The sequence below is a fragment of the Pan troglodytes genome, chromosome 7 (genome assembly GCF_028858775.2).
Source record: "Pan troglodytes isolate AG18354 chromosome 7, NHGRI_mPanTro3-v2.0_pri, whole genome shotgun sequence".
NCBI classification, from domain to species: domain Eukaryota; kingdom Metazoa; phylum Chordata; class Mammalia; order Primates; family Hominidae; genus Pan; species Pan troglodytes.
Window position 1 is genome coordinate 30,923,561 of NC_072405.2, and position 25,930 is coordinate 30,949,490.

At 53.8% G+C, this 25,930-nt stretch overlaps 2 protein-coding genes across 11 annotated transcripts; both read left to right on the forward strand.

The window, feature by feature from the left end:
- Positions 1–87: 87 nt before the first annotated feature.
- Positions 88–9,578, forward strand: C7H8orf58 (chromosome 7 C8orf58 homolog). Of its 4 annotated transcripts, none has more exons than XM_063816948.1 (7): positions 88–183; positions 6,319–6,794; positions 7,149–7,289; positions 7,409–7,517; positions 7,637–7,749; positions 7,973–8,079; positions 8,631–9,578. In XM_063816948.1, exons 2-7 carry the CDS (start codon positions 6,495–6,497, stop codon positions 8,740–8,742), a joined length of 882 nt encoding a protein of 293 aa, XP_063673018.1. In that variant the 5' UTR covers positions 88–183; positions 6,319–6,494; the 3' UTR covers positions 8,743–9,578. The 4 variants fall into 4 exon arrangements, with proteins under 4 accessions (XP_063673018.1, XP_016814702.1, XP_016814703.1 ...); XM_016959213.4 differs by lacking the exon at positions 88–183 and adding an exon at positions 5,023–5,197; XM_016959214.4 differs by lacking the exon at positions 88–183 and adding an exon at positions 5,036–5,197 and having other exon boundaries at positions 7,997–8,079.
- Positions 9,579–10,065: 487 nt separating this feature from the next.
- Positions 10,066–25,886, forward strand: CCAR2 (cell cycle and apoptosis regulator 2). 7 transcript variants are annotated; one of them, XM_519650.9, is made up of 21 exons: positions 10,066–10,280; positions 11,170–11,265; positions 11,519–11,610; positions 12,041–12,132; positions 12,344–12,458; positions 12,630–12,759; positions 13,403–13,499; positions 18,429–18,548; positions 19,501–19,723; positions 19,799–19,912; positions 20,247–20,410; positions 20,834–21,005; positions 21,091–21,321; positions 21,421–21,657; positions 22,835–22,979; positions 23,111–23,193; positions 23,768–23,914; positions 24,046–24,157; positions 24,256–24,444; positions 24,579–24,784; positions 25,057–25,886. In XM_519650.9, exons 2-21 carry the CDS (start codon positions 11,208–11,210, stop codon positions 25,099–25,101), a joined length of 2,772 nt encoding a protein of 923 aa, XP_519650.3. In that variant the 5' UTR covers positions 10,066–10,280; positions 11,170–11,207; the 3' UTR covers positions 25,102–25,886. The 7 variants fall into 7 exon arrangements, with proteins under 7 accessions (XP_519650.3, XP_063672995.1, XP_009453268.1 ...); XM_063816925.1 differs by having other exon boundaries at positions 25,423–25,886; XM_009454993.5 differs by having other exon boundaries at positions 23,114–23,193.
- The last annotated feature ends 44 nt before the right edge of the window (positions 25,887–25,930 follow it).

The following is a 25,930-nucleotide window of genomic DNA, read 5'->3' on the forward strand; positions in this document are numbered from 1 at the left end:
CCTTGCCTCTTTTAGGTTGGGAATCATGTCATTCCTTAACCTTTTTGTAAAGATGCCCGTTTTACAGGAGGACGCTTGTGCTATGGAGGGAATGAGATTGTCACTGGAAGCTTTGGAGGGGATGGTGGAGGGCGCCAAGCGGAGGGACAGGAGGAAGACCAGGAGACCCATCCAGCCAAGCTGGTGAGACAACCTCTGATCCTGAGGACCGGCCGCCCACCAAGGGTTGGGCCCCCGGGGCCAGGTTGATCTACCGACACCTTCCACTTCTTTCCTGGGAGACTCTGCTGGCTTCATTGGTGATTGATTTGGAGGGGGGAAAAAGGGCAGGGTGGCTCAGGCTTTAGGCCCAGGTACTGGGGAGGCCTGAGGAGCCCTTGAGCTCAGGAGGCCGAGGCTGCCTTAAGCTGTGATCATGCCACTGCATTCCAGCTTGGGAGAGAGAGAGGACCTGTCTGTTGAAAAAAACACAAAAACAAATGAATGCATGTGGCCAGTGCCAGGTGAGCTGCCCTGGGGGTTCACTGGAGTTGAGGCAGGGGACAGTAGTCTCCCCTGCTAGCCTAGGATTTTGGGCGTGATTCACCCACTACCCCTAGTGCTAGTCCCAGAGGATGCTGCGGAGGGGGCAGCCTCAGCTCTCTTTTCAGAGAAGATCAAAGCTGGGCTTCCCAGGGTGCCTGGCTGGTCCCTGCCGGCAGCTTTGTGCTCTCCGGCTCTTTGTGGAAGGAATCTTGGCGCAGATGTTTGTGTTGCCTCCTCAGGCACCTGTAGATATAATTTACACCATGATATCATTGTCTCACCTTTTGCCTGGGTGGCTGCCTGAGAAAGGTCTTTCTTTTTATAGAAAAGATCAAGGCTGTCTGGCACGGGACTCCATGAGCCCCAGGCGCTGGTCAGAAACGGGGTAGTCTCTTTGGCGCCACCTAGTGTCCAGTTTGGCCCATGGCGGGGCCCATTCACGGGGCAACACTGGGCTTCTGGGCACAGCGGGAATACGGAAAGATACAGCACTCCTCATGCCTTCCTCGAGGTAGAAGGCCAGTGGCAGCGACTGAGCTGGCATGAATGAATAAGAGGATGTGGCACTGAGCGCCAAGGGCTACCTTGGAACGCACCGAGGAGCGTCCCGTGAGTTCAAAGCAGTGGCCGTGATGCAAAAGGAGGGCTGGGTCTTGGAGACGTGAAGAGGAATGCTGAGTGATGGGGTGGCTGCTGGGGGGATGCTTAGCTCAGAGCAGTGGCTGATGGGGACACTGAGATAAGATCGGAGGGGAGCTGTCAATGCCAGAAGTGGTTTGAACTTCCCCTTGAGGCTCTAGGGACATTTTGTTTTGAGACATGGTCTTGCTCTATTGCCCAGGCTGGAGTGCAGTGGTACAATCTTAGCTCACTGCAGCCTCCACCTCCCAGGCTCAAGAGATCCTCCCACAGCCTCCCAAGTAGCTGGGACTACAGGCGTGCACCACCACACCCAGCTAATTTTTAAGTTTTTTTTTTTTTAAGAGATGGGGTCTCACTATGTTGCCCAGGCTGGTCTCGAACTTCGGGCCCCAAGCCATCCTCCCACCTTGGCTTTCCAAAGTGTTGGGATTACAGGCGTGAGCTAACCTTGCCCAGCCTCTGGGAACACTTGGAAGGTTTTAAGCAGAGAAGTGACAGGTTGGAAAAGATGGTTTGGATTATTGATATGGACAGATTCCCACCTGTATGTAGCACGCCATGCTGGGCCAGCAGTGTCATAGGAGTGGAGGGGGAGAAGTGGGGACTGGGGACATGTGAAATGATGGGCATTCCAGTGAGGCGTCGAATGCCTTCTGAGGGCTTTGTAGGTTCCAGCTCAAATCCCCCTCTGGCCCTTGTTCTTTGGTGTGGCAGCCATCTCTCCTCCCAGGGGTCCTGAGGGTTTCAGCACCAGGGTTCTCTGCAGCCACACAATCAGCCCGGCTTGGGAGCAAACTCCCCTGGAAGAACGGAGTTATGAGTTGGTCAGCAGAGGAGGCTGGGGACAGGCAGTCTTTGGTCTTTTACCTCTGATCTTGTCCCCAACCTAAGCCAGCTAGCTGCGTGCTCCCACTCCCTCTGCCGCACGCCGCCCGTCTATGTTCCCGGACTTTGTCCAGTGCAGTGCCCTCTTCCCTTCCTGCACTGAGGAGATTAACTGAAGTGACAGATTAGAGTTAGAAGTGGCCCAAAGGAGCATCTGGTACAACCCCCTTTGGTTAGAGAAGGGAAAGTGACTTTTCCAAAGCTGCACAGCTAGCCAGTCATAATGGCTAAGCTCTGGGGGTGCTTTTGATGTGCTAGGGATACTTCCAATGCTTTAACTCACTTAATCCTCACAACCCGAGATAGGTACTGTTACCATCCTCTCTGCAGATGAAGAAACTGAGGACCAGGAGGTTCAGTAAATGGTCCAAGTACTCCTAGCTAGTAAGGAATGGATCTACAGCCTGCCTCCCAGGTTTCTGGCTTGTGGGGGGCAGAGTTTGTCCCTCTGTCATCAGAGGCAGCCTTCCAGGCACAGCTCTGGTCACCTCTGGTCACAACTGGAGGTCACCACAGCCCTCCCCAGCGCTCTGTAGGCTCTCAGCTTTGTGCTTCCTCCCATGGGTACTAGCTCCAGCTGAGCTTGCAGGAAACCCACTTCCTGAAGCCAGGACTTCCCCATGGGAAGTGCAGGGGCCACTGGGCAGCCTGATGGCTGACTCTGCTCAGGACACTGTCTGTCTCAGGAACTCATGGCAGTGGTTTACCTTGTCAGGAGTGCGTGGACGGGCTGCCCCTCCCATTCCTTCAAGCATCACTCAGAGAGCCCTGGCCTGGCTCTAGGCTTGGGGCTGCGGCTGCCACAGGAAGGGGGCATCCCCCTACTTTGGGTGTTGGGTCAGATCCTGCCCCCCTGCCCGCCAGGGCTCAGGTTCCTCTGAGCTGGTCCTGGGCCAGGACGCATCTGCATGGCGGTGGTGGGGAGGAGGGGTGCGCCATGGCCTGGAGGGGAGTGTGTGTTGGGGTGTGTGTGTGGAGGTTCTTTTGAGTCACACACAAAGCATTGTGCTGAGACACTGCATTCCTGCTGGCTGGGCTTCCTGTTTCCAGATGCATTCCTGTCCCAGAGTCACCACAGAGACTGTTTGGAATCCCGCCCCACATTCTCCAAATTCAGGGCGCGATCTGGCAAAGGCTCCCTCCCCCACCCTCTTACTTTGGAGGGAGTCTGGGCTCCCTCCTACCCAGGGAGGGCTGGCAGGGCTCTGGCACGGCCGGGGTGTGATTCCACACATCTTCTTGGTCTTGCATAAGGCAGTTCCTGGAGACCCAGCACTCTGGTTCTCTCTCTGCCTGTGAGAAGCAGAATGGGTACTGTCTAGGAGGACTGGGCAGGGAGGGGGCAACCCAGAGGACCCATGGCTAGCAGGGAAGGGTCTGGGCTTGAATGTGACTCTGTTGAGACATGGCCAGCAATTCTGGCACTTGGCTGTCATTCGGCTGGCCTGCGCAGGGATTGGCTGTGGGCCTCAGTTTCCCCATTTTATAAAGTTTTAAAATCTGATAGTTTGTGGCTCTCTGATAAAGGCTCCTGCAGTGGGTGTTTGGGGACTGGTTCCAGAAAGGAGCAAAGGGAAGGGGATGCACAGACTGTCTTACCCCTCCCGGTGAACAGCCACTTCGTTCCAGTGGCTCTGGCTCCAGCCTCTCCCCTCCCCTAGAGGTCCAGGTGCTAGTCTGCACGTCCTCCAGCTCCCTTATCTGCCTCCGGGGGATTTGGGTCCTGCTGGGATTTTTCCAGCCCTGCCCCCTCCCTCTGGAGGAGGTGCCTTCTTTAGAGGACACCAGCCCCAGTCTGGTCACCAGGCTCTCTCTCATCTTCAGTAGCTTCTTGGGCTCCTTTTAGGTTGGGGACTGAGGGGTGGAATCCCACGGGCCAAAGGCAGGGTGAGGTGGGAACAGGGGGACATTTACACTTTGGCCCAGTTTCCAGGCGGCTCCCCGCTGGCTCGCATCTTTCCAGACCTTGAGACCTACCCAGTCCCCAGCTTTAGGGAGCCCGGGATGAGAAAGAGGCAGGGGACCGGGAGGGGGTTCAGATCTAGCTGAGGACACACGCGCGTTCTGCAGTTGTAAAAGATTTCCCGGTGGGCAGGATCGTTTCCCCTCCCATCGCCCAGGTTTCCGAGCGGCCAAGAGACTGGCCCCAAGCCACACAGCTAGGGAGCACCGGGTGCCCGCGTCCTGGTCAGCGCTCTTCCCACCGCCAGCACGTGGGGCTCCCATTTCCTTCCTGGCTCTTGTCCGGTCCTCCAGCCAGCCCCGGCTCTAAGTCCGCGGCAGGAAGACGGACGCTGCGTGTGAACCCGCGGGGCCGGGCGGACCGGCGCCCCAAGCCAGACGGCGTCCCCAGGCGGGGGCCGGGTCCTCGCAGAACAGCTGATCGGGACCCTTATTTTGGCCACAGCCACAGTTGGGGGCGCCACCCAGTCCGTGCCTTCGACCTCGTTCTTGGCGACCTGGCCACCTGCGCCCCCCACCTGGCACCCCTGCCTTCCCTCCTCTCGCCCCTCCCCTCCCTCACCTCGCCCCTCCCCTTCCTCCTCTCGCCCCTCCCCTCCCTCTCCTCTCCCCTCCCCTCCCTCTCCTCTCCCCTTTCCCTCTCCCCTCTCCTCTCCTCGCCCCTCCCCTCTCCCCTCCCTCTCCTCTCCTCTTCCCACCCTCTCCTCTCCCCACCCTCTCCTCTCCCCTCGCCCTCCTCTTCCTCGCCCCTCCCCTCCTCGCCCCTCCCCTCCCTCTCCTTTCTCCTCCCTCTCCTCGTTCCTCTCATCCCTCGTCTTGCCCCGCCCCTTTCTCCTCGCCCCCCTTCTCGCCCCTCCCCCCTCCCCTCGCCCCTCCCCTCCTCTCGCCGCTCCCCTCCCTTGCCTCGCCCCTCCCCTCCCCTCTCTCCTCGCCCCCCCTTCCTCGTCTCGCTCTTCCTCTCCCCTCCGACTAGGCCACGCCCCCCACCGCCCCGCCCCCCGCCCCCCCAGCCCCGCTGGGAGTGTCCGGGGGCCGCGCCCAGCTGGGTCGGGACGCGCGCCCTGAGCTGCCCGAGCTCCGCGGGGACTCGGGCCGGGATCCTCGGGCGGCTGCAGCGGCCGGGGCCGGGGCCGGGAGCGGGCCATGATGGGCCGGCGGCGCGCCTTCGCCGTGGACGGCCGGGGTGAGTCACCCACCCCCAGGCTGGCCGGGCTCCCCCCTGCCCCGGAGCCGCTTCCCGCCCCCAAGCCGGGCACCCTCTCTCAGTTTCTTGCCCAGCCCCGCGCACCCCGCGGGCGGCGCCCGCGCCGCTGCGCCTCCCTCGCCGCCTCCCTGGAGGGGCGGTCATCAGGGGACGCCATGCAGGCTGGAACCCCTTTGGGCCCAGGCGTTAAACCAGCCACCGCCTCCGCCCCACTTCCTCCGGCTCCGCTTCCCTCGCCTTCCTGCTCCTTCTGAGGATGTGGGAATCCGCCCGCGCCCCAGCCCCCTCCGTGGCTGCGGACCCCTCTCCCACCCAGTGACCTCCTGGCCCACTTCCTTGCCCAGAGGGGCCTGGGTTGGCATTCGGCTCCCGCGTGCCCCGCAGCTCGTCCCCGCCCCCCTAGCCTGTTTCCCGTACCGTTCATTCCGCCAGGACGCCCCGTCGCCAGAGGGCCTGGCGGAGGTGACAGTGAGGGGGTGCTAATGCTGCCCCTTCGTCCCTTTCTTTCACTTCAGTTCTTTCATTTTAAACTTTTCATAAAATCTTCACTATTGCTCACTTACAACAAAAGCCCAAATCGGTTATAGCGGTGATTTTTATCACTCTCCCGGTGAGCTGCAGGAGAGACTTCACCTGGCATCCTGATGCCGCAGGGGCCCCCAGAGAGCAGGTTGGATCCCAGGCTTTCCTCTCTGTACCCTCTCCCCTCTCCCTGAAGCTGGATACAGTCCTACTCCCGCTTGGGGAGCAGCGGAAGAGCCTGTGGCTCCCCACTTCTGACTCGGGAGATCGTGGGCTGATCCTAGGTGGGAAGCGCAGGCGCAGGCCGTCTAAGGGATTGATGGATGTGGCCTGCCAGGGCTTTGCCTACCACACAGCTCAGAGCACGGGTTCCCTGTCGCTAACAACTGTTGCGAAGGGAATCCCATCCACACATCTCCCAGACAGCTGGGGCCATATCCGGGCTGCCCGTGGCTGTCCAGTGACCGCCCTTCCTCACTGCTCCGGGACACTTCTCCCTGGGGCAGTGCTGCCAGCCATCAGGAATGCTGGGGGTGTTGGGGGTGGCCTGCCCAGCCTGACGCTGACTCTCCATGCAGATGGGGCTGGCGAGGGCCTGGCACGGGGCTGCATAGTGCCTGGAGTCACCAGCACCTACAGACGGATCCCCGACGCTGCCCACGGGTGCTCATCCTGGGAGAGAGGTGACAAGTTCAGAGGTGTCGGCAGGGAGGCACTCTTTCTCAAACTGGCCTCCCGGGACTCAGGAGTGGAGATGGCAGTTGGGGACAGCCCCCTGGCCGCCTTACCGGGCCTTTCTCAGGACTCCCTGGACTTTGGATCCTCAGGGAGTTCTGAGCCCCCTGCCCAGGTAGGCCGACTCCTGGCCAGCCAGAAGCTGGGGGAGGTGTTGGAGCGGTCCCGCCGGCTCCCAACAGCTCCCACCAGCTTGTCAGGACAACACCGCTCCCTGCGGCTGGCAAGCAAGCCTGAGTGTGAAGTGCCCCTTGGAGCAGGGCAACAGGAGTCCATGGAGGCAGACACAGACCTAGAGGCAGGCCTGGAAGAAGAGGCGGTGAGTGCTCACTCTCAGGCTGGGTTTAAGAGTGGGATGGACAGCCTAGCTCCTCTGGTTCTCCCTGGAGCTCTCTCGGGGTGGGGCACTCCCTGCCCCTAATTGATGGGTTGTGTCATAGGTTCTTTCTGCACCCCAGTTCCATTTGTGCACGGCCACCTCCGCAGAGGAGGTGGGCAGCTACGGGGGCCCTGCCTGGCACCATGCCCCGCTGGGCAGTGGGGAAGCCGGCTGCGTGTGTTCCTCCTCGGGGCCCACTCTGCTCCCATCTGCTGGCTGAGCCCAGCCTGGCTGCTTAGGGTAGGGCAGGAGCCCTACTGGCTGAAATCTCCCCTATCTCACAATGTCCCACAGGTGGGGGGCCTGGGGCCTGGAGCCTGGGCCTGCCTCCCCGGGCAGGGTCTTCGCTATCTGGAACACCTGTGCCTGGTGCTGGAGCAGATGGCAAGGCTCCAGCAGCTCTACCTGCAGCTGCGGATCCAGAGGCCCCCAGGGGTGAGTGAGATTCGAGTGGGGGAGGGAGAGGACAGATGGGACCCTGGGAACCATGGCTGCCCTCAGAGCAGCTTCAGCCCTCTAGCCAGGCCCTGATCACCTGTCTCTCCTGTGCATAGGATCCCGGCGAGGAGGAGTCGACCCGAGCCCCTTTACCGTCCCCCTTACACACCCCAGGCAATGGGGGGCAGGGGCCATGGGAGCTGCTAAGCCAGACAGAGCAGACAGGTGAGGGGCCATCGTGTCTCCCTTTGTCCTGCCTGCCTGGGGTCCCACCAGCAGGTCCTCTGAGCTGAAGCTTGATGGGGTGTCTTCTGGCCCTGGCCAACCTGACTGTCTTTCTGAAGGAGCAAAGGCTGCTTCACCCCCAAAGGTGGAGGTGCCCAGTGCCAACCCTCCCAGGCTGCCAGAAACCCCAGTGGAGCCAACGTACCACTTGCCATCCTCCCAGGGACACAAGGTAGGGGACAGGTATATGTGGGGCAGGTGGTGGGCTGGGGTGGGGGGAGGGGAGGTGGGGATGCATGGGCACCCTGGGGGCCAGCAACTCTGGGGAAATGACAGGATTGATTCCTGTTTGGAGCAGGCGACTTGTCCTGGCTGTGGTGACAGCTGTCTCTGGGAGCTTGGTCGGGGGTCTAAGTGTGGGGAGGGCTCTGGGTGACCCCTCATCCTCTGCTCAGCGGGATATCTCCCACTGGGACAAGGTCAAGGTCCTGCTCAACCGGATCTGCTGGAGAAGCCACCACCACCCTGAGCCCCCTGCCCCTCCTGATGGCTCTGACCCCAGGTGAGCCCCGTGCCCAGCCCAGGTTAGGGCACGGAGAGGAGACTGATGAGCCGGGATGCTGAGATTGTCATGCCAGTTGTCATTATTGTCCCCGCAAAACTTGAGAGGCAGTCTGGGAGGGGCTGCTAGAAGAAACAGTAGTTAAAACACCCCATTTACAGATAAGGAGGCTGGGTTCTGGGTGGGGTTGGGGGTAGTTGCTTTTCCAAAGCCGCACGGTGAGTCAGTGACAGCTAGGACCAGAATGTGGGAAATCTGTCTACCCTAGCTCAGCAACCCCTCACCCTCAATGCTGACATTTAGGCCACCTTCCAGGTTTGTGGGGAGAGCAAGTTGGAGCACAAAGGATTTCACAGTGGGTGAAGGCCATCATGCCTCGGGGCTTGTACTGAATAGTTCTCCAGGAGGAAGAAATACCAAGTCATTTAACAGCCCCAGGCTGCACCCACGCCCAGCTACCCCCCAGTAGATAAATCATGTTCTCTCAACTCTAGGGCCATTGTTAGTTTTATTTCCTCCTTCTAGCCTAATGTCTTCTTTTCATTCCACAGGATCGAGTCCAGGGACCTCCCTGAAAGGCCTCAGTGCCGCCCCCACCGGAAGACCTTTATGCCGTCATTAGTGGTTAAGAAGCAACGAGCAAAAAACCTTTCTGTAGGCTGAGACCTCTCGGTGCACCTGGTGACCCTGGGTGGAGGGGACTTGCTGTGCAGTCTTCCTCGCCCTTTGCCCTCTTGCTGCTTCTCCACATTGCCAGGAAAAGCTGCTGACGCCTGCCCTCCTCTCTTGAGTCGAGGGCTGAATCTTTCTCCTCTAAGCAGTCTGGTCAGGAACCTTGGTTTCTTGAGAGGCCCCCAAGATGCGGCAGCTCCAGGGCTCTTCCTCCTCACCAGAAATCCCTGGGCTTCCACAATGTGAACTCACTCATTATCAGGTGTCCGTGGAGTGTTTTTGGCATGGTGACCTGTCTGGGCCCAGCATGTTGCAGATGTGTATTTATGCGCAATGGTATGCATATCTCTGTGTGACTGTCAGTGTTGCAAGCTGGCTGGATCCAACCATCTCTTCTGAAATAATGCATCCAAAGGGTTGATATTCTGGGGGAGGTCACTGCAGAAGGATGGAACTGACCTTTATTCCCCAGTGGGCAGTTACTGAGCTTTCCTCCTCAGAGCCATGCTGGCAGCCCTGGGACAGAGAACGGTGTGGCTTTGGCTGCCTCTGCATGGAATCTTGCCCCGGACTCCTGAAGACTGCACAAGGAATGAGGAAGATCAGGGACAACCTGGGAACTGAATAACTTTCAAAGCCAGTGCTCAGCTTCTCTGCTCCGTTCTAGCGTTTACAGGTCCTAATTCAAACCAGATGCCTGTACTAGTTTTTAGACCCTAAGTCAACCTTTCTGAGCCACAGCTTCCCGCTGGGAATAATGATGCCTGCCCTATCTACCTCACAGACTTGTTATGAGGATAAAGTGAGATTAAACTGCCTCAAAGTGCTTTGTAAACCTCAGGTGAATAGGAAAGGGGAAAGTAAGGCTGGAGGGATGATGGGGCGGTCGGAGGATAAGGCGGGGGCCGGGATTGCTAATGGGGACTAAAATGGCCAGTCTCCTGGCAAGATTTTGAGCAGGTCATTTCATTGAGGCCTCTTAGATTTCATATTTGAGAATTAGGGCACTGATTCCTGACTGGCTAGGCATGGTGGTCACTGGCTTGAGTCAGACCAGGAATGTCTCTTAGAAATGGTCACTGATAGGCATCCTTCTCCTCCAGTCAGGAGGGGCTGGTTTCCTTATCTGTTGCAGTCTCTACTGCCAGAGGGAGGCGAGCGTGGTAGGCAGTCGGGGGGTCCCTTGTGTTTGGGGGGCCCAGCTCACGCTTCCTTTGAGCCCGGAACCAATGATCCGAAGCCTTCTTTTCTGATGGGATTCTTTAGCGAGGACACTACCGAGGCGCGACTTCCTGACGCGCATCCGATCCGGGAAGGCGCACTTCCGCTCCCCAGTTGCCGCGGGATGGCAAGCCGGCGTGGGGGAAGGGAGAGGTCGGCGGAGACGAGGGAGGGACCATATCCGGGAGAGTGGCAGCTTCCGACCAGTGGTCGCGCTTCCGGAGAGGCGCTTCCGGTGGCGGCGGCAGTAGCGGCTGTGGTGGTTCCGGGTGTCTTTGTCCCCCCGGTGTCGCTGCCCTGGCCCGCAGGTGGGTTGGGGGGCCCCCCGCCGCCCCTCTGCCCCTTCGCCCCTCCGCCCCTCCGCTGGCCGAGGGGCTGCGAGGGCTGGGCGGCGAAGATGCGTGGGGCGCGGAAGGGGCCGAGCCCCTCTTTGGACTGCAAGTCCCGTCTCCCTGGCAACGGCCTCGGCCTTGGGGGCGGGCGGGAGGAGGAGAAACCGCGCGCCTCAGTCCTCCCTTGGTGGCCTCGCCGCGGCTCTGCTGGGAGACCCGGCGCTGGCGGCTGCTGAGGCCGGAGCGGAGGGCCCGGGAGCGTGGGAGCAGGAGGGTGGCGCGCAGCCGGTTTCGCGTTTGGTCGGCCAGGGAGCTGCCTTCCCACCAGCCGGTCGAGGAAACAACGGGTCGGGCTTCCGGGGAGAGGGCCCACACCGTCTCCTCGCAGGCACCGGCCTCCTCCATTTTTCCGGGCCCTGCGTGGAGGGTTTTGGCGGATGTTTTTGAACGAAGGAATGTCATCGGGGCTCTCTCGAGCCCCTCACCCCGCCAGCTACTCTGGGGGTGGCGTGGCATAGTGAGAGGAGCGCTAAGTTGTTGGGAGGCCTGGGTGTGAGTAGCAGTTTTGTCACTACCTGGTTACGTGGCCCCGGGCAAGTCTCTTGATCTCTCTGAGCATCAGTTTCCTTGTCTGTAAAACAGCATGACAGTATCATGCACCACTAGGTTATTGTCAGGGCAAACTGGAACAATGTAATTTCTTGTTTCATTTCTTCTCTATATTCTCTCCATCCATTGCTTTCATTCATTCTTATTACCCACCTCCCTGTTTTCCTAAATATCCTTACTTAAGATTCTCCACTTTTCCGGGTATAGATGGAAATTTCCCTTATAAGCTGTTAATTTCTTTCTTTTTGGATTGAAGGCTTTTCCCCACGACTCTGAAAGAGGACAGCGTTCCCAATGTCCCAGTTTAAGCGCCAGCGGATCAACCCGCTTCCAGGGGGACGCAACTTCTCAGGTGATCACTGTTCTCCCTACCTGGCCTCATCCTGGGAAGTATGTGCTCTGGAGTTAGTTTGGGGTTTCCCTGGTGGAGAGCAATTTGCTGCTGATGTTCCTCTGGAAAGCAGGAGATGCCCACAGTGGTTGCCAGTGAAGCTCTGTGGAGGAGCTGGCTGGAGCTGTAGCCTTTGGATTTACCACATCCTTTGGTTGACTCGTGCTTAAGGTGGTAGGGGCGGTTCCTGGAGATTGCTTCTCTTTCCCCATAGGCACAGCTTCAACATCTCTTCTGGGCCCTCCTCCTGGTTTGCTCACTCCTCCTGTGGCCACAGAACTGTCCCAGAATGCCAGGCACCTTCAGGTAGGTTGGGCATCCCTTGTAGTAAGTTTCAGCCCTTGGGACTGAATGCATGGAGGCCTGGTGCTCTTCTTCTCTTACGTAATAGTGTTTATCATTCCTGATCCCTCTCCTGGTAGTGGGCTAGTATGGGGTTGCCCAGATAGCCTTCAGACTGGGGCATCTTCATTTCTCGCTCCAGGGAAATCTTTAGCTTACGTCTTGGAATTAATGAACTGGAAATCCTAGAAGAAGCTTGTGGGTCAAGAACCAGCTCAAACATGCCCCAACCCCTAATGATGGAGTATGCCCACCACACCTGTACTTCATTCTGTGCGAACTCTTGATGCAGTACGCTGAGCTGGGGCGTGGGTTGAGATGAGACCTTCATGGCAGAGTGTGATTTTGTCCAGTTTCCTCCCTTTTACTTTTCAGCTGTCTCCTTCTCTTACAGGGTGGGGAGAAACAGCGGGTCTTCACTGGTATTGTTACCAGCTTGCATGACTACTTTGGGGTTGTGGATGAAGAGGTCTTTTTTCAGCTAAGGTAGGCTTGAGGTTGATCCCCTAACGGAAATGCTTATTGGATTCAGTTCTGTCACCATGCTGGTATTGCCCCCACCCGCCTCAAAGCCATTGCTTTGCTGTTTTTGTGCAAGGTGTGGGAAATCTTGATGGGAAAGGCCTCATAGGGGCAGTCAGGGTGGCCTGGCCAGGGTCCCTCTCCTGATGGGGCCTTCTGGCTTGTGTGCTGGCAGTGTGGTGAAGGGCCGTCTGCCCCAGCTGGGTGAGAAGGTGCTGGTGAAGGCTGCATACAACCCAGGCCAGGCAGTGCCCTGGAATGCTGTCAAGGTGCAAACGCTCTCCAACCAGGTATTCATCTCTCCTTAGCGTGTGCATTGGAAAGGGAAGGGATGGAAGCCCCTGTGCCCTGACAGCTGGGCAAAACCCTGACTTTTGTCAGGGGGGTGGGACTGCATCTTTCCAAGGTAGTGAGTGCCTCAACCATGGGGTCCCCTGAATTTCCTGGCTCCTGTTCTGCAGCCCTTACTGAAGTCCCCAGCACCTCCTCTTCTGCATGTAGCAGCCCTGGGCCAGAAGCAAGGGATCCTGGGAGCTCAGCCTCAGTTGATCTTCCAGCCTCACCGGATTCCCCCACTCTTTCCTCAGAAGCGTGAGTACGAGTGGCACTGTTGTTGGGTGTGGCTTTATGGGGTAGTTTAGATCAATGGACTTTCAGGTTGTTGCTCTTAGCATAGAGGTGGGTACTTCTATGTACTGGAAGAAAGGTGGGCAATCTGGATCGGTGTTTAGGGTTTTTTTTTTTTTTTTTTTTGATGGAGTCTCGCTCTGTTGCCCAGGCTGGAGTGCAATGACACGATCTCGGCTCATTGCAACCTCTGCCTCCTGGGTTCAAGCAATTCTCGTGCCTCAGCTTCCCCCGTAGCTGGGATTACAGGCGCCCGCCACCATGCCCGGCTAATTTTTTTTGAGACAGAGTCTTGCTCTGTCACCCAGGCTGGAGTACAGTGGTGCGATCTCGGCTCACTGCAAGCTCCGCCTCCTGGGTTCACACCATTCTCCTGCCTCAGCCTCCTGAGTAGCTGGGACTACAGGCACCCACCACCACACCCGGCTGATTTTTTGTATTTTTAGTGGAGACGGGGTTTCACCATGTTCGCCAGGCTAGTCTTGAACTCCTGACCTCAAGTGATCCATCCGCACTGTCCTCTCAAAGTGCTGGGATTACAGGTGTGAGCTACTGCACCCGGCTGGTTTTTAGGGTTTTTGAGTCACCAGTCATTTCCTTTCTGCAGCTCTGAGTCTCTTCCAAACATCCCACACACTTCACCTGAGCCACCTGAACAGATTTCCTGCCCGGGGCCCTCATGGACGGTTGGATCAGGGCCGAAGGTAAGAGGATGATGTCCCTTTTTTTGGCCACTTGTTGACACTAACATTCTCTTTATTTTATTATTATTTTTTTGTGTTGGCCAGGAAGTGAACCCAGGTCAACTGCTTGGAAGGTGGCTATGCTTACCACTAACATTCTTTGCCTGCAGCTAGATCCTAGTCCCTTTTCTCTGAAGTATGTAGACACACTGTGAAATGTATATAAAAATATTGGAATTTTATACAGTGGTTAAGCAAGCAGGGAGTTGATACAGTTCATCTTTCAAAATGTCATGTTGAGATACTTCTTAAATACTCTTTTGTTTCTAGTCCCTAAGTTGAGATGACAGGAATGGAAACTATCAATAGTAACATGTCAAAACAACTAGAACACTGCAGTATCTGTTCCAGTTGTTTAAAACGTTTCTTTATAGACACCATACTCATCAGTATGCTGTTAGAAGGTGTATATTGCACTCTGCCTGGGAGTTCAGGCCTCCGTGCCTTGGACACACAGGTAGCTTTCTCAGCCATGTGTGGAGCAAGCATGGCTGATTTGGGCCTTTAGGGTATCCTGGTGATCCTGTGTCATCTGTAGCACTGGGGACCACCAGGAGCATGCTGTCCCGTCTTCTCTCCAGTTCACATGTTCCTTCCTCAGTCTCACTCTCCCTGAGTGTTTTGCTTATACCTCTAAAAGTTAAGCTCCAGAATGATTTGTTTAAGACTCGTTCTAGTTCTGTCTTCATTTTAAACTTGCTATAATGGAGAATTTCACTATATGCAAGGTAAACAGAAAGGTGTGAGGAACCTTACCCATTACCCAGCTTCTTCAAGTATCAGCTACCATTCTTTTTCATCTCTACCTCCATCTACTCACTGCTCCCACTTGATTTTGTTAAGGTAAAAAATTTTAACGTGGAACTTATGTAGATTGAAATGCACAAATCTTGACAATTTTGACAAATGGGAAATCTTATGTAACCCTTAACCCTTTTTCTTTTTTTTTTTTTTTTTTGAGACAAGGGCTTGCTCCATCACCCAGGCTGGAGTGTGGTGGTGTGATCACGGCTCATTGCAGCCTTGATCTCTCTGGCACAAGCCATCCTCCTGCCTCGGCCTCCGGAGTAGCTGGGACTGCAGGTGTGCACCACCATGCTTGAGTAATTTTTTAAAACGTTTTTTGTAAGGCTGGGTGCGATGGCTTATGCCTATAAATCCCAGTGCTTTGGGAGCCTATCTCTACAAAAAATAAGTAAATATTTATTTATTTTTGTGGGGGGCAGAGAAAGGGTTTTACCATGTTGCCCAGGCTGGTCTCGAACTCCTGGGCTCAAGTGATCCTCCCACCTCAGCCTCCCAAAGCGCTGGGATTACAGGTGTGGGCCACCACGCCCGGCCCATTGTGAATTCTAAGTAGGGGGAAGCTTTGGGATTTGTTTGCCATGGGGTTTCCACTGCTTGAAACCCTTTGTCCCATTCTCCATTGTAGACACCATATTCATAAGTATATAAATATATCCAGTTGCTGGTATATATTTTGTGTTTACCCACTCCTCTTGTCCTGTGCATCTTCCTGGTCCTCAGTTTCCAGGGACCTTCTACTTTTCACAGTGTGTGAGTTTATTAACGGCTTCATTACAAAATCACAGCAGGTGCCTTCTGAGACGGTGTAGCCTGGGTGAAACTCTGTGACTGCTGTGGACTTTCTGCTTTAGGGTTAATTTCAGGCTTTCTCTATCAGTTGCATTTGATTGTCCTGGATGTGCTGAGGCCCATGCAAGGTCTGTTGTATTACTTTGGCCATTATGCTTCAGTGTCACAGCTTCTACAGAAAGGACGTACAGGTTGAGCATCCTAAATCCTTAAACCCAAAGTACTCTCAAATCGAGAACTTTCTGAGTGCTGACATGGCACTCAAAGGAAATGTTTATTGAGCATTTCAGATTCGGATTTTTGGATTTGGGATGCTCAGCCAGTAGGTATAATGCAAACATTGCAAAATCTGAAAAAAATTCCAAACCCAGGATGCTTCTGGTCCCAAGCATTTCAGATAAGGGATACTCAACCTATACTACCATTGGGAGGGAGATATTATATTACCATTGGTCAGTAGAGAGAATGTGCAGAGTGGGGCCAGGGGTAGTAGGAAGTAGGTCATTCTGGCGCAGCAACTTTTATTTATTTATTTAGTTTCTCAGCTTTTAATTTATGAAGGACTCAGCCACATTAATGTTTTGCATGGAAGCCAAGCTTTATTTTGAATTCCTGGCTTTGGGATGCAGAGAACAATGTCTCCATTGAGCAGCTACTGCTGAGCTGTGGTTTTTAGACAGGTGTACCCAGCTGGGCTCTGCTGCTGCAAGTCCTGAGAGGTCAGCCCCTGGTGCTGCCTTACAACCTCCTGACAATGTACAGGAAGCGGAGGAAAGTGGCCACACAGTGTACAGCGTTGAGTGGATCAAAACAGTTTAGCTAGAGGCCGACAGCATTCCTGTGAGCTGGAGAGTTGTCACAGTGGCTTTGGCATGGGTCTTCTATTAGGAACATGGGCTACTGACATCCCATCGGGGCTAGAGAAGAAGGCCACTTTTGGATGGAGATGCTCATGCACATGGAAGTGACCAAGGCCAACAGAAAAGAACAGGCATCATGATAAATCTCTTCAGCTTAGTCACTGGGGTGTGAACAGGGAAATGACCCAGGCAGGTCTAAAAGGCAGAACAAAAACCTTCTGGTGAATACAATCAACTCAGTTACCCAGGCACAGAGAAATGGCAGTGGATTTTATTTCTCTCATGTGACATGGGGGGTTTTCCCCTTATCAGTCTGGCACGTTATAATGAATGGTCTAAAGGTTTTTTCTCCTCAACTATTTTTATTTATTGTACCCATATCTACTGCACTTATAACATAGTTATAGTGTAATACTGTGGTGACTTATTATAAAAATGTGTAAAGCAGTACATGCTATTATATAAAATTAAAATAATATAAATACGTAGGCCAGGCGCGGTGGCTCATGCCTGTAATCCTAGCACTTTGGGAGGCTGAGGTGGGCGGATCACTTGAAGTCAGGAGTTCAAAACCAGCCTGGCCAAGATGGTGAAACCCTGACTCTACTAAAAATATAAAAATTAGCCAGGCATGGCGGTGGGTACCTGTAATCCCAGCTACTCGGGAGGCTGAGGCAGGAGAATTGCTTGAACCCGGGAGGCAGAAGTTGCAGTGAGCTGAGATCACGCCACTGCATTCCTGCCCGGGCAACAGAGCAAGACTCTGTCTCAAAAAAAAAAAAAAAGAAAAAAGTATATATGTGTGTGTGTGTGTGTGTGTGTGTGTGTGTAGTGTGTGTATATATGTGTGTATATGTGTGTGTGTGTATACATATGTGTGTGTATATATATGTAAAAATATGTGTGGTTTCTACCTTCTTTCTCTTTAAAGGTAACTGTTATTAACAGGTAGGTATTAAAGAATTTTAGAAAATAATTTTGAAAAGGAAAATCTCTTGCCACTCTTTTCTCCTGTGTTCTAGTTTTTATCTATACCTGTGCATACTTTTTGCAATTTTAATCTTACAGTTCAAATTATTTTTGTGTACTTATAAACAGTTTTCCATATTGCAGCATAATCCTGAGTGTTTTAATGGCTGCGTGATTGTTTGTATTTACTATGAAAATTTGGGTATTGCTGAGTATGTATTTGGTTTTTTACTCTCAGTTTATGCTGCTTCATATTTTTCCACTATGTGTAGCCTTTCTTCTTCTTTTGAATTAACTTTCTTGGGACAAATTTTCAAGAGTGTAATTATTGGAGCAAATGGTTTGAGTGTTTTTATGACTTTAATGTGTATTATTAAGGATTTGTAACTGTCTCTCTTTTTTTTTTTTTTGGTGAGACAGAGTATCGCTCTGTTGCCCAGGCTGGAGTGGAATGGCGCGATCTCGGCTCACTGCCACCTCCGCCTCCCCGGTTCAAGCGATTCTCCTGCCTCAGTCTCCCGAGTAGCTGGGATTACAGACGTGTGCAACCACACCTGGCTACTTTTTTGTATTTTTAGTAGAGATAGGGTTTCACCATGTTGGCCAGGCTGGTCTTGAACTCCCGACCTCAAGTGATCCGCCCACTTTGGCCTCCCTAAGTGCTGGGATAACAGGCATGAGCCACTGCGCCCAGCCTTGTAACCGTCTCTTCTAATAAAATTTACTTTTTTTTTTGAGACGGAGTCTTGCTCTGTCACCAGGCTGGAGTGCAGTGGTGCAACCTTGGCTCACTGCAACTTCTACCTTCTGGGTTCAGGCGATTCTCCTGCCTCACCCTCCCAAGTAGCTGGGACTGCAGGCACGCACCACCAGGCCCAGCTAATTTTTGTATTTTTAGTAGAGACGGGGTTTCACCATGTTGGCCAGGATGGTCTCGATCTCTTGACCTCGTGATCTGCCCGCCTTGGCCTCCCAAAGTGCTGGGATCACAGGCGTGAGCCACTGCGCCCGGCCAAATTTACTTTAAAGGACGCATAGCATGGATCCATATACGCGTCTCTTGTTTTTAAAAGAAAAATCATTTTTTTCTCATTTCAAAAAAATCACGTTAACTATAATTAATGAAGTGCAGAAAAATAGAAAATTATTCGTAAGCTTTCCAGAAGCTTCCATCATTAATATTTTATTTCCTTTCGGTCTTCTAAAGTTGTTTTTGCAGTAGCTGAGGCCTACTGTGTATACAGTGTTGCAGAGTGTGCTTTTTGCTTAACAGGAATGTTTATTAAAACAGTAAATATCCATTTTAATATCTTTATAACATTCTGTCATATGGCTGTTAGCATGGATTCTTTTTCCATTTATTGAATGTGAGGGATTTCGATTGTTTCCAGTTCTTTTAGTTCAGTATGTATTGAATACATATAACAATGTGGTTTCTTACTGTTGGTGATGGGTCAACCTCTAGTGATGACTATGACTCCAAGAAACGCAAACAGCGGGCTGGTGGAGAGCCCTGGGGTGCTAAGAAGCCAAGGCATGACCTGCCTCCTTACCGGGTCCACCTCACTCCCTACACTGTGGACAGGTGAGTGCGAGGCTGAGGTGGGCTGAGTCTTGCTGTTGGTAATAGTTTCTTATGTAAATGAGATGGCGTCTATGCAAGTGCACATGTATGTTCTTACAGCCTTTTCTTACAAAACAAAAAGCACATGGAAACCTGTTGTACATACTGTTTGGTGGTTTGCCTTTTCACTGAATGTACTTTAGATTTTATTTCGTATGAACATTTATTAGATCCAGTTCTTTTTTTTTTTTTTTTAATAGCAACTACACAGTATTCATTGAATGGATGAACATGATTTATTTAACCAGTTCTCCATTTGCACTCTATCCTAAATTTTCTTGGAATGAACATCCTTCTACCTACATCTTTGTGTTTGTTGCGATCAATTCCTAGAAATGGAGCAGCTGGCTCAAAGGCTTTGCTTTAAGCTTCCATAGCTATTGCCAGTTCTCCTGAAGAGGCTGTGCCCATTCTGCTCTAACCAGTGGGGTGTGGAGTCCTTATTTCCCCGTGCCTTTGCCAACACTGTTAGCCGACTTTTTCATCTTTGTCTGTCTAGTTGGTGACACATGATAATGTGATTTGCATTTCTTTAATTGTAAGTGAGATTGAGCATATTTTCCTGGCCTTTAATTCTTACGTATTTCTCTTAAGAACCTATTGATGTCAATTTTCCGTTTTAGGCTTTTGAACTTTTTGTTACTGATTTGTGAGTTCCTTTATATTAAGGCAATGACCCATTTCTCTGTCATGTATTATAAGTGTTTTCTTTTTTCCCTTTCCCAGTTTGACTTTTGCCATCTAGAGTTTGTAAATTAAGTGGTCAGATCTGATCTAGCTTCCTTGAGAGGTGCCTTACTTCAAAAGTTCTCAGACTAAAAACAAATTCGCCCATTTTTTCAAATCTTTGATGGTTTCATTTCGAATGTTTTAGTCTTTGCTCAGTCTGGATTCCCTTGCTGTCTTCCTGTAGCCCCATCTGTGACTTCCTAGAACTCCAGCGCCGTTACCGCAGCCTCCTGGTCCCCTCAGATTTTCTGTCTGTGCATCTGAGTTGGCTATCAGCCTTCCCTCTGAGCCAACCCTTTTCCCTCCATCATCCAAGCCGGATCCAGGTCTCTTCTGAAAAGGAGGCAGCTCCAGACGCTGGTGCTGAGCCCATCACTGCAGACAGTGACCCCGCTTATAGTTCCAAGGTAAGCTGACAGGCGTCTCTCACTTACCTGATTTCTGGAGGCTGAAGGCAGCTCTGAGTGTCTCCTCCTGCACAGGTACTGCTGCTCTCTTCCCCGGGGTTGGAGGAATTGTATCGTTGTTGCATGCTCTTTGTGGATGACATGGCTGAGCCAAGGGAGACGCCAGAGCATCCTCTGAAGCAGATTAAGGTAAGAGCTGGAGAGCAGGAGGAGATGCATTCACTGGTAATGTGCACAACCTGTCATGTTTTGAGTGCTCGGCTCCTGTTCTTGAATGCATAAAACGAGGCATCTCAGAGCCGAACACCCCTCATTTCACCCAGGAGGCAGGTGCAGCTCAGAGCTGTTACGACTAGTCAGAGAGAGCTAGGTGGCTGGTTCATGTTTGCAGATAGAGACCTCACTGTGTGGTGGACTTCCCCACTTCCTGCTGCCTTCATCCTGATGGGTGGCAGCCTTGCCCTGCAGTGGGAGACCCAGGTAATGTAGTTTTTTGTTTTGTATCCCTGATCTCTTTTTGCAGTTTTTGCTGGGCAGGAAAGAAGAAGAGGCAGTGCTGGTTGGGGGTGAATGGTCTCCTTCCCTGGATGGCCTCGACCCCCAGGCTGACCCGCAGGTGCTGGTGCGTACCGCCATCCGCTGTGCGCAGGCCCAGACTGGCATTGATTTGAGCGGCTGTACCAAGTGGTGAGTGGGCTTCCTGAGTCTCAGCTGCACCAACGCACCAGGTTGGGGAGGTTTTGTTGGGAAGGCCCGGTCCCTGCCCCTTTCTGCTGGTTAGCTCTCTGCCCCCTAGTCCCGTTCCTTCCCCCTCTGGTGCCTCAGGGTAGGGTGGGGTGTATGCCAAAATCTGGCTGAGCCACCAGGATGCACTTGAGACTCCCTGGAGTTGTCCTTGCACCTTGTAGGGTGCTTGTGTGGTTGCGGCCTCCCCACTGACTGATCATTTCTTGAGGACTTGGTCTGTAGCTTTCCTGTTGTGTCTTCCAAGCTTGGTTCGCAGTGTGTGCTCATTGAGTGCTGACTGGAAACTGAAGCCCTTGCCTGTGAACGTGGTGTCTGCGTGGAGTTGTCACTAAAGAAGTTAGTACCTCCTTTTGCCATGTGCAGGTGGCGCTTTGCCGAGTTTCAGTACCTGCAGCCGGGACCCCCCCGGCGGCTTCAGACAGTGGTGGTGTACCTGCCGGACGTCTGGACCATCATGCCTACTTTGGAGGAGTGGGAGGCCCTGTGCCAGCAGAAAGCTGCAGAGGCAGCTCCCCCAACCCAGGAGGCACCAGGGGTAAGGCTGTGCCTTAGCCAGCAGCAGGGGATATAGGTGGCCTAATCCCGGGACCCAGAGGGTCTCATTTCAGCTGTTGTCACAGGAAACGGAGCCTACTGAACAGGCACCTGACGCCTTGGAGCAAGCAGCAGACACTTCTAGACGGAACGCAGAAACTCCAGAGGCCACCACACAGCAGGAAACGGACACTGATCTCCCAGAGGCCCCTCCACCCCCCCTAGAACCTGCTGTCATCGCACGCCCTGGCTGTGTAAACCTGTCCCTCCATGGGATTGTGGAGGATCGGAGGCCAAAGGAAAGGATCTCTTTTGAGGCAGGTGTCAAGAGTCTTGGGGAGGCTGTGGGCTGGGATCTGTGGGCCTGAAGCAGTCTTTCTTCCTGATGCTCATGGACCCTCCCACCTCCCCGTCAGGTGATGGTGCTGGCCGAGCTGTTTCTGGAGATGCTCCAGAGGGATTTTGGCTATAGAGTTTATAAGATCCTACTGAGCCTTCCTGAAAAGGTTGTGTCCCCACCTGAACCTGAGAAGGAGGAGGCGGCCAAGGAAGAAGCCACCAAGGAGGAAGAAGCCATCAAAGAGGAGGTGGTCAAGGAGCCCAAGGATGAGGCACAGAATGAGGGCCCGGCTACAGAGTCAGAGGCCCCGCTGGTGAGTACCCTGCCACCTCGGGCTGTCATAGCGCTTACCGTGACCGCGCACCTTTACCCCGGGCTCTGTCCCGAGCGCTTCCTGTGCCCTAGCTCATTCCCTGCGCCCTTGCTCAGCATGGACTGAGGCCGCACAGCTAGTAAGTAGCACACCTAGTGCAAGGGAAGGTGGTGCAGAGGAGTGCGGGGAGCATGGCTGAGCAGCCTGACAGCACAGAAACCCTTGTCACTGAGAACGCTTGGGAGAGTGGGGTGCTTTGATTGCCTGATGGTTAACTAGAAAGTTTTGTAGGCCGGGTGTTGTAGCTCACCCCTGTAATCCCAGCACTTTGGGAGGCCAAGGTGGGCAGATCATGAGGTCAGGAGTTTGAGACCAGCCTGGCCAATATAGTGAAACCCTGTCTCTACTAAAAATACAAAAATTAGCCGGGTGTGGTGGTGCATGCCTGTTTTCTCAGCTACTCGGGAGGCTGAGGCAGGAGAATCGCTTGAACCCGGGAGGCGGAGGTTGCAGTGAGCCGAGGTCGCGCCACTGCAGTCCAGCCTGGGCAAGAGAGTAAGACTCTGTCTCAAAAAAAAAAAAAAAGATTTGTAAACCTTTTCTAAAATACTAGTCTGCTTTTTTTTTTTTTTTTTTTTTTTTTTTTTTTTTTTGGGGGGAGATGGAGTCTTGCTCGACCACCCAGGCTGAAGTGCAGTGGTGCAACCTCGGCTCACTGCAACCTCTGCCTCCCAGGTTCAAACGATTCTCCTGCCTCAGCCTCTCGAGTAGGTGGGATTACAGGCACCTACCACCATGCCCAGCTAATTTTTGTAGAGATGGGGTTTCACCATGTTGGCCTGGCTGGTCTTGAACTCCTGGACCTCAGGAGTGCTGGGATTACAGGTGTGAGCCACCGTGGCCAGCTGCTGCTTGTTTAAATACTATCAATCAAATGAATGTAATTTCTTCTGGGACCAAGATCAACTCCTGAGGAAAAAAGCCCAGGTGTCTGGCGATGCCCTGGCATGCTCTGAATCCCACTTAATGAAATTAAATACATGAAATGAGACGGTGTCTGTAGAGCCCTCCATACAGTGCCTGGGGCATAGTTGATACTCAGGTGTCAGCCATGCTTACTATTGGTAATTATGGTAACTGCCTTCCTTTTCCTTATAACCTTTGTCTGCCTCTGTAGAAGGAGGATGGGCTTTTGCCCAAACCACTCTCTTCTGGGGGAGAGGAAGAAGAAAAACCCCGGGGCGAGGCTTCTGAGGACCTGTGTGAGATGGCCCTGGACCCAGAACTGTTGCTTCTGAGGGATGATGGAGAGGAGGAGTTTGGTATGTTGAGTGGTGAGAGGGGAGCTTGCAGGCTTGGGATGTGGCTTTCCACCTGTGGCCAAGCTGGTTTTCATTTTTGTACTGTGGAGTTGGGTGGGCCCTGCTCTCCATTTATCTTGGCCTTTCTGTAGCAGGAGCAAAGCTGGAGGATTCGGAGGTCCGGTCCGTTGCCTCAAACCAGTCAGAGATGGAGTTCTCTTCACTTCAGGACATGGTGAGGCCTCTTCTCGACCTCTCTGGGTCTCAGTGGTGGTGAGGCTTGGCAAGGCCTCTGGCCCACTCCTGGGAGAAGGATGCTTACCAGTGACTTTCTTTCTTGATGGACCCAACACACAGTGTGGTCCTTGGCTCATGGAAGGGCACGTTCATAGGCTCCAGGAGAACATATCAGTGTCTGTTGGGGTGAATGGGAGAGGGGTATTTATTTGATCCTCTCCTGAGAGAGGAGCACAGGAGCTTTTGCCAAAGTGGGCCAGAGAGGAAGGCTGGCTTGGGCGTGATGAAGATCAGGCAAGGTGCTTGATGTTTTGTTTTTTAGAGACGGGGTTTCGCTATGTTGCCCAGGCTGGAGCACAGTGGTTATTCACAGGCATGAACATAGTGCACTGCAGCCTCGAACTCCTGGGTTCAAGTGATTCTCCTGCCTTAGCCTCCCCAGCAGCTGGGACTTAAAGCATGCATCACTGCATGTGGCCCGAGCCACTGGATTCTGAACAGGCTGAATCCTGGGCGATAGAGCCACCGAGGGAACTATTTGCAAATCCTGTTCATCTTTGTTTTCTTTGCAGCCCAAGGAGCTGGATCCCTCTGCTGTGCTCCCCTTAGACTGTCTGCTTGCTTTTGTGTTCTTTGATGCCAACTGGTGTGGCTACTTGCACCGGCGAGACTTAGAGAGGATCCTCCTTACCCTTGGGATCCGGCTCAGTGCAGAGCAGGTACCTTCTTTCCTCTGCCCCAGCACATGGGCACAGGCCTGCACTTACTCCTACTCTAGGTTCCCGCCCATGGCCAGGGTCGGGGACTGGGCCTTCTGATCAGCAGGTATCTGGGGGTGTGTTTTCTGCAGGCCAAGCAGCTGGTCAGCAGGGTGGTGACCCAGAACATCTGCCAGTACCGGAGCCTTCAGTACAGCCGCCAGGAGGGCCTGGATGGTGGCCTTCCCGACGAGGTGCTCTTCGGTATGTCCTGGGGCCCTGCAGCCTTCCTGGGGCACAGGTAGGGCAGGCTGCCCTCTCTGGAGACTCCATCCTGAATTCTTTTTCACGGTTCTCTCTAGGAAACCTGGACCTGCTGCCCCCTCCTGGGAAAAGCACGAAGCCAGGTGCTGCCCCCACAGAACACAAAGCTCTGGTGTCCCACAATGGCAGCCTGATTAACGTGGGGAGCCTGCTGCAGCGCGCGGAGCAGCAGGACAGCGGCCGGCTCTACCTAGAGAACAAGATCCACACACTGGAGCTGAAGCTGGGTGAGGGCCTGGGGCTGCAGCCACCATGGGGTCACATGCAGACCAGTAGGGAACCTGCTGCTTAGGCTCAGGCCCTGCCCTGTGCTCTTGGCCTTGATGGAGCAGCCGTCCCCGTTTCCTTCTCCACCTTGCAGAGGAGAGCCATAACCGTTTCTCAGCCACTGAAGTAACCAATAAGACGCTGGCGGCAGAGATGCAGGAGCTGCGAGTCCGGCTGGCGGAGGCCGAGGAGACCGCCCGGACGGCGGAGCGACAGAAGAGCCAGCTCCAGCGGCTGCTGCAGGAGCTCCGCAGGCGTCTGACCCCCCTGCAGCTGGAGATCCAGCGGGTGGTGGAAAAGGTAAGGTGGGGGTGGACCAGGAGGCAGCACAGCTCCTTTCCCTGAGCTCCAAAAGTCCCCAGAAGGGCGCTTGCCTGTGTCGGGAGTGACCAGAGGGCCAGCAGGCACCGGCTTCTTCCTTCCATCGCTTGCCAGGCAGTGTGCCCCTGGTTTCAGGTTCTCTGGGAATTGAGCAGTCAGCAGCGTGCAGTGGGAGCTTCCCAGCAGGAGGCAGTCCGCAGTCCTCAGATCACCTTGCCAGGCCCGATTCTGGGTACATCTGTTTCAAACAGGCTGACAGCTGGGTGGAGAAGGAGGAGCCGGCACCTAGCAACTGATGGCCTCGCACGGAACTGCCATCCTGTGAGGGCAGCGGTGGCGCCCGGCAAAGTTGGAGCCCTTGCGGTACCAGAAAGCAGCGAGAGCGAGACCTGGCAGCCAGGGCAGGGGTGGCTGACCCCATGCTCAGCCTCTAGGGGACGGCAGGCCATCAGGCTGGGGGCTGTGCTATGTGGGATGGATGTGTGAGGAACCCCGGTTCCACTTAACAACTAAATACAACATCTTTTGCACCCCTAGAATGTCATTTTGCCCTCAACCTTGGTATTTCTCCTGGGGCCCTTTTAGTCTTGTGCTGACTTTCTCCTGTCCTCTTCCAGTTTAGAATAAGACAGGGGAGAAAAAGGCTTTTCGAGTGTGGGACAAGGTCTGATGTCAGTGAACTGAACTGAAGAGCAAGACATGGAGCCTGGCTGGGGCTAAGCAGCCCCCTCCTCTGGATGGCACAGGCTCTGCTAGGTTCCGGACACAGGCTTCTGGGGGAAGGGTCTCCCTTGGCCATCACGGGAATGGAGTCCATGCTAGAAAGTGCTCAGTGTTGGGCTGGGTTTGCCAATAGAACACTGCGTTCCAGTCACCCCAGTCTTGCCAGAAGAAACCAGCACCTCTTTCCCGTGGCTCCTGTGTTCAGAATGTGGTATTGGCTCTGGCCCAGCCTTCTCCCCTGTTACCCATAATTCTTGCCTCTTTCCATAATCCGTGGTTTCAGTTTGACTTTGTATATAAAGTTGGGGTTTTTTTTTTTTTTGGCTTGTTTTTTAAATAAACCAAAGTCAAAAACAAACTAAGTGTGTCCTCCACAGCTCTTCCTACTCTCCTAGGCTTGCC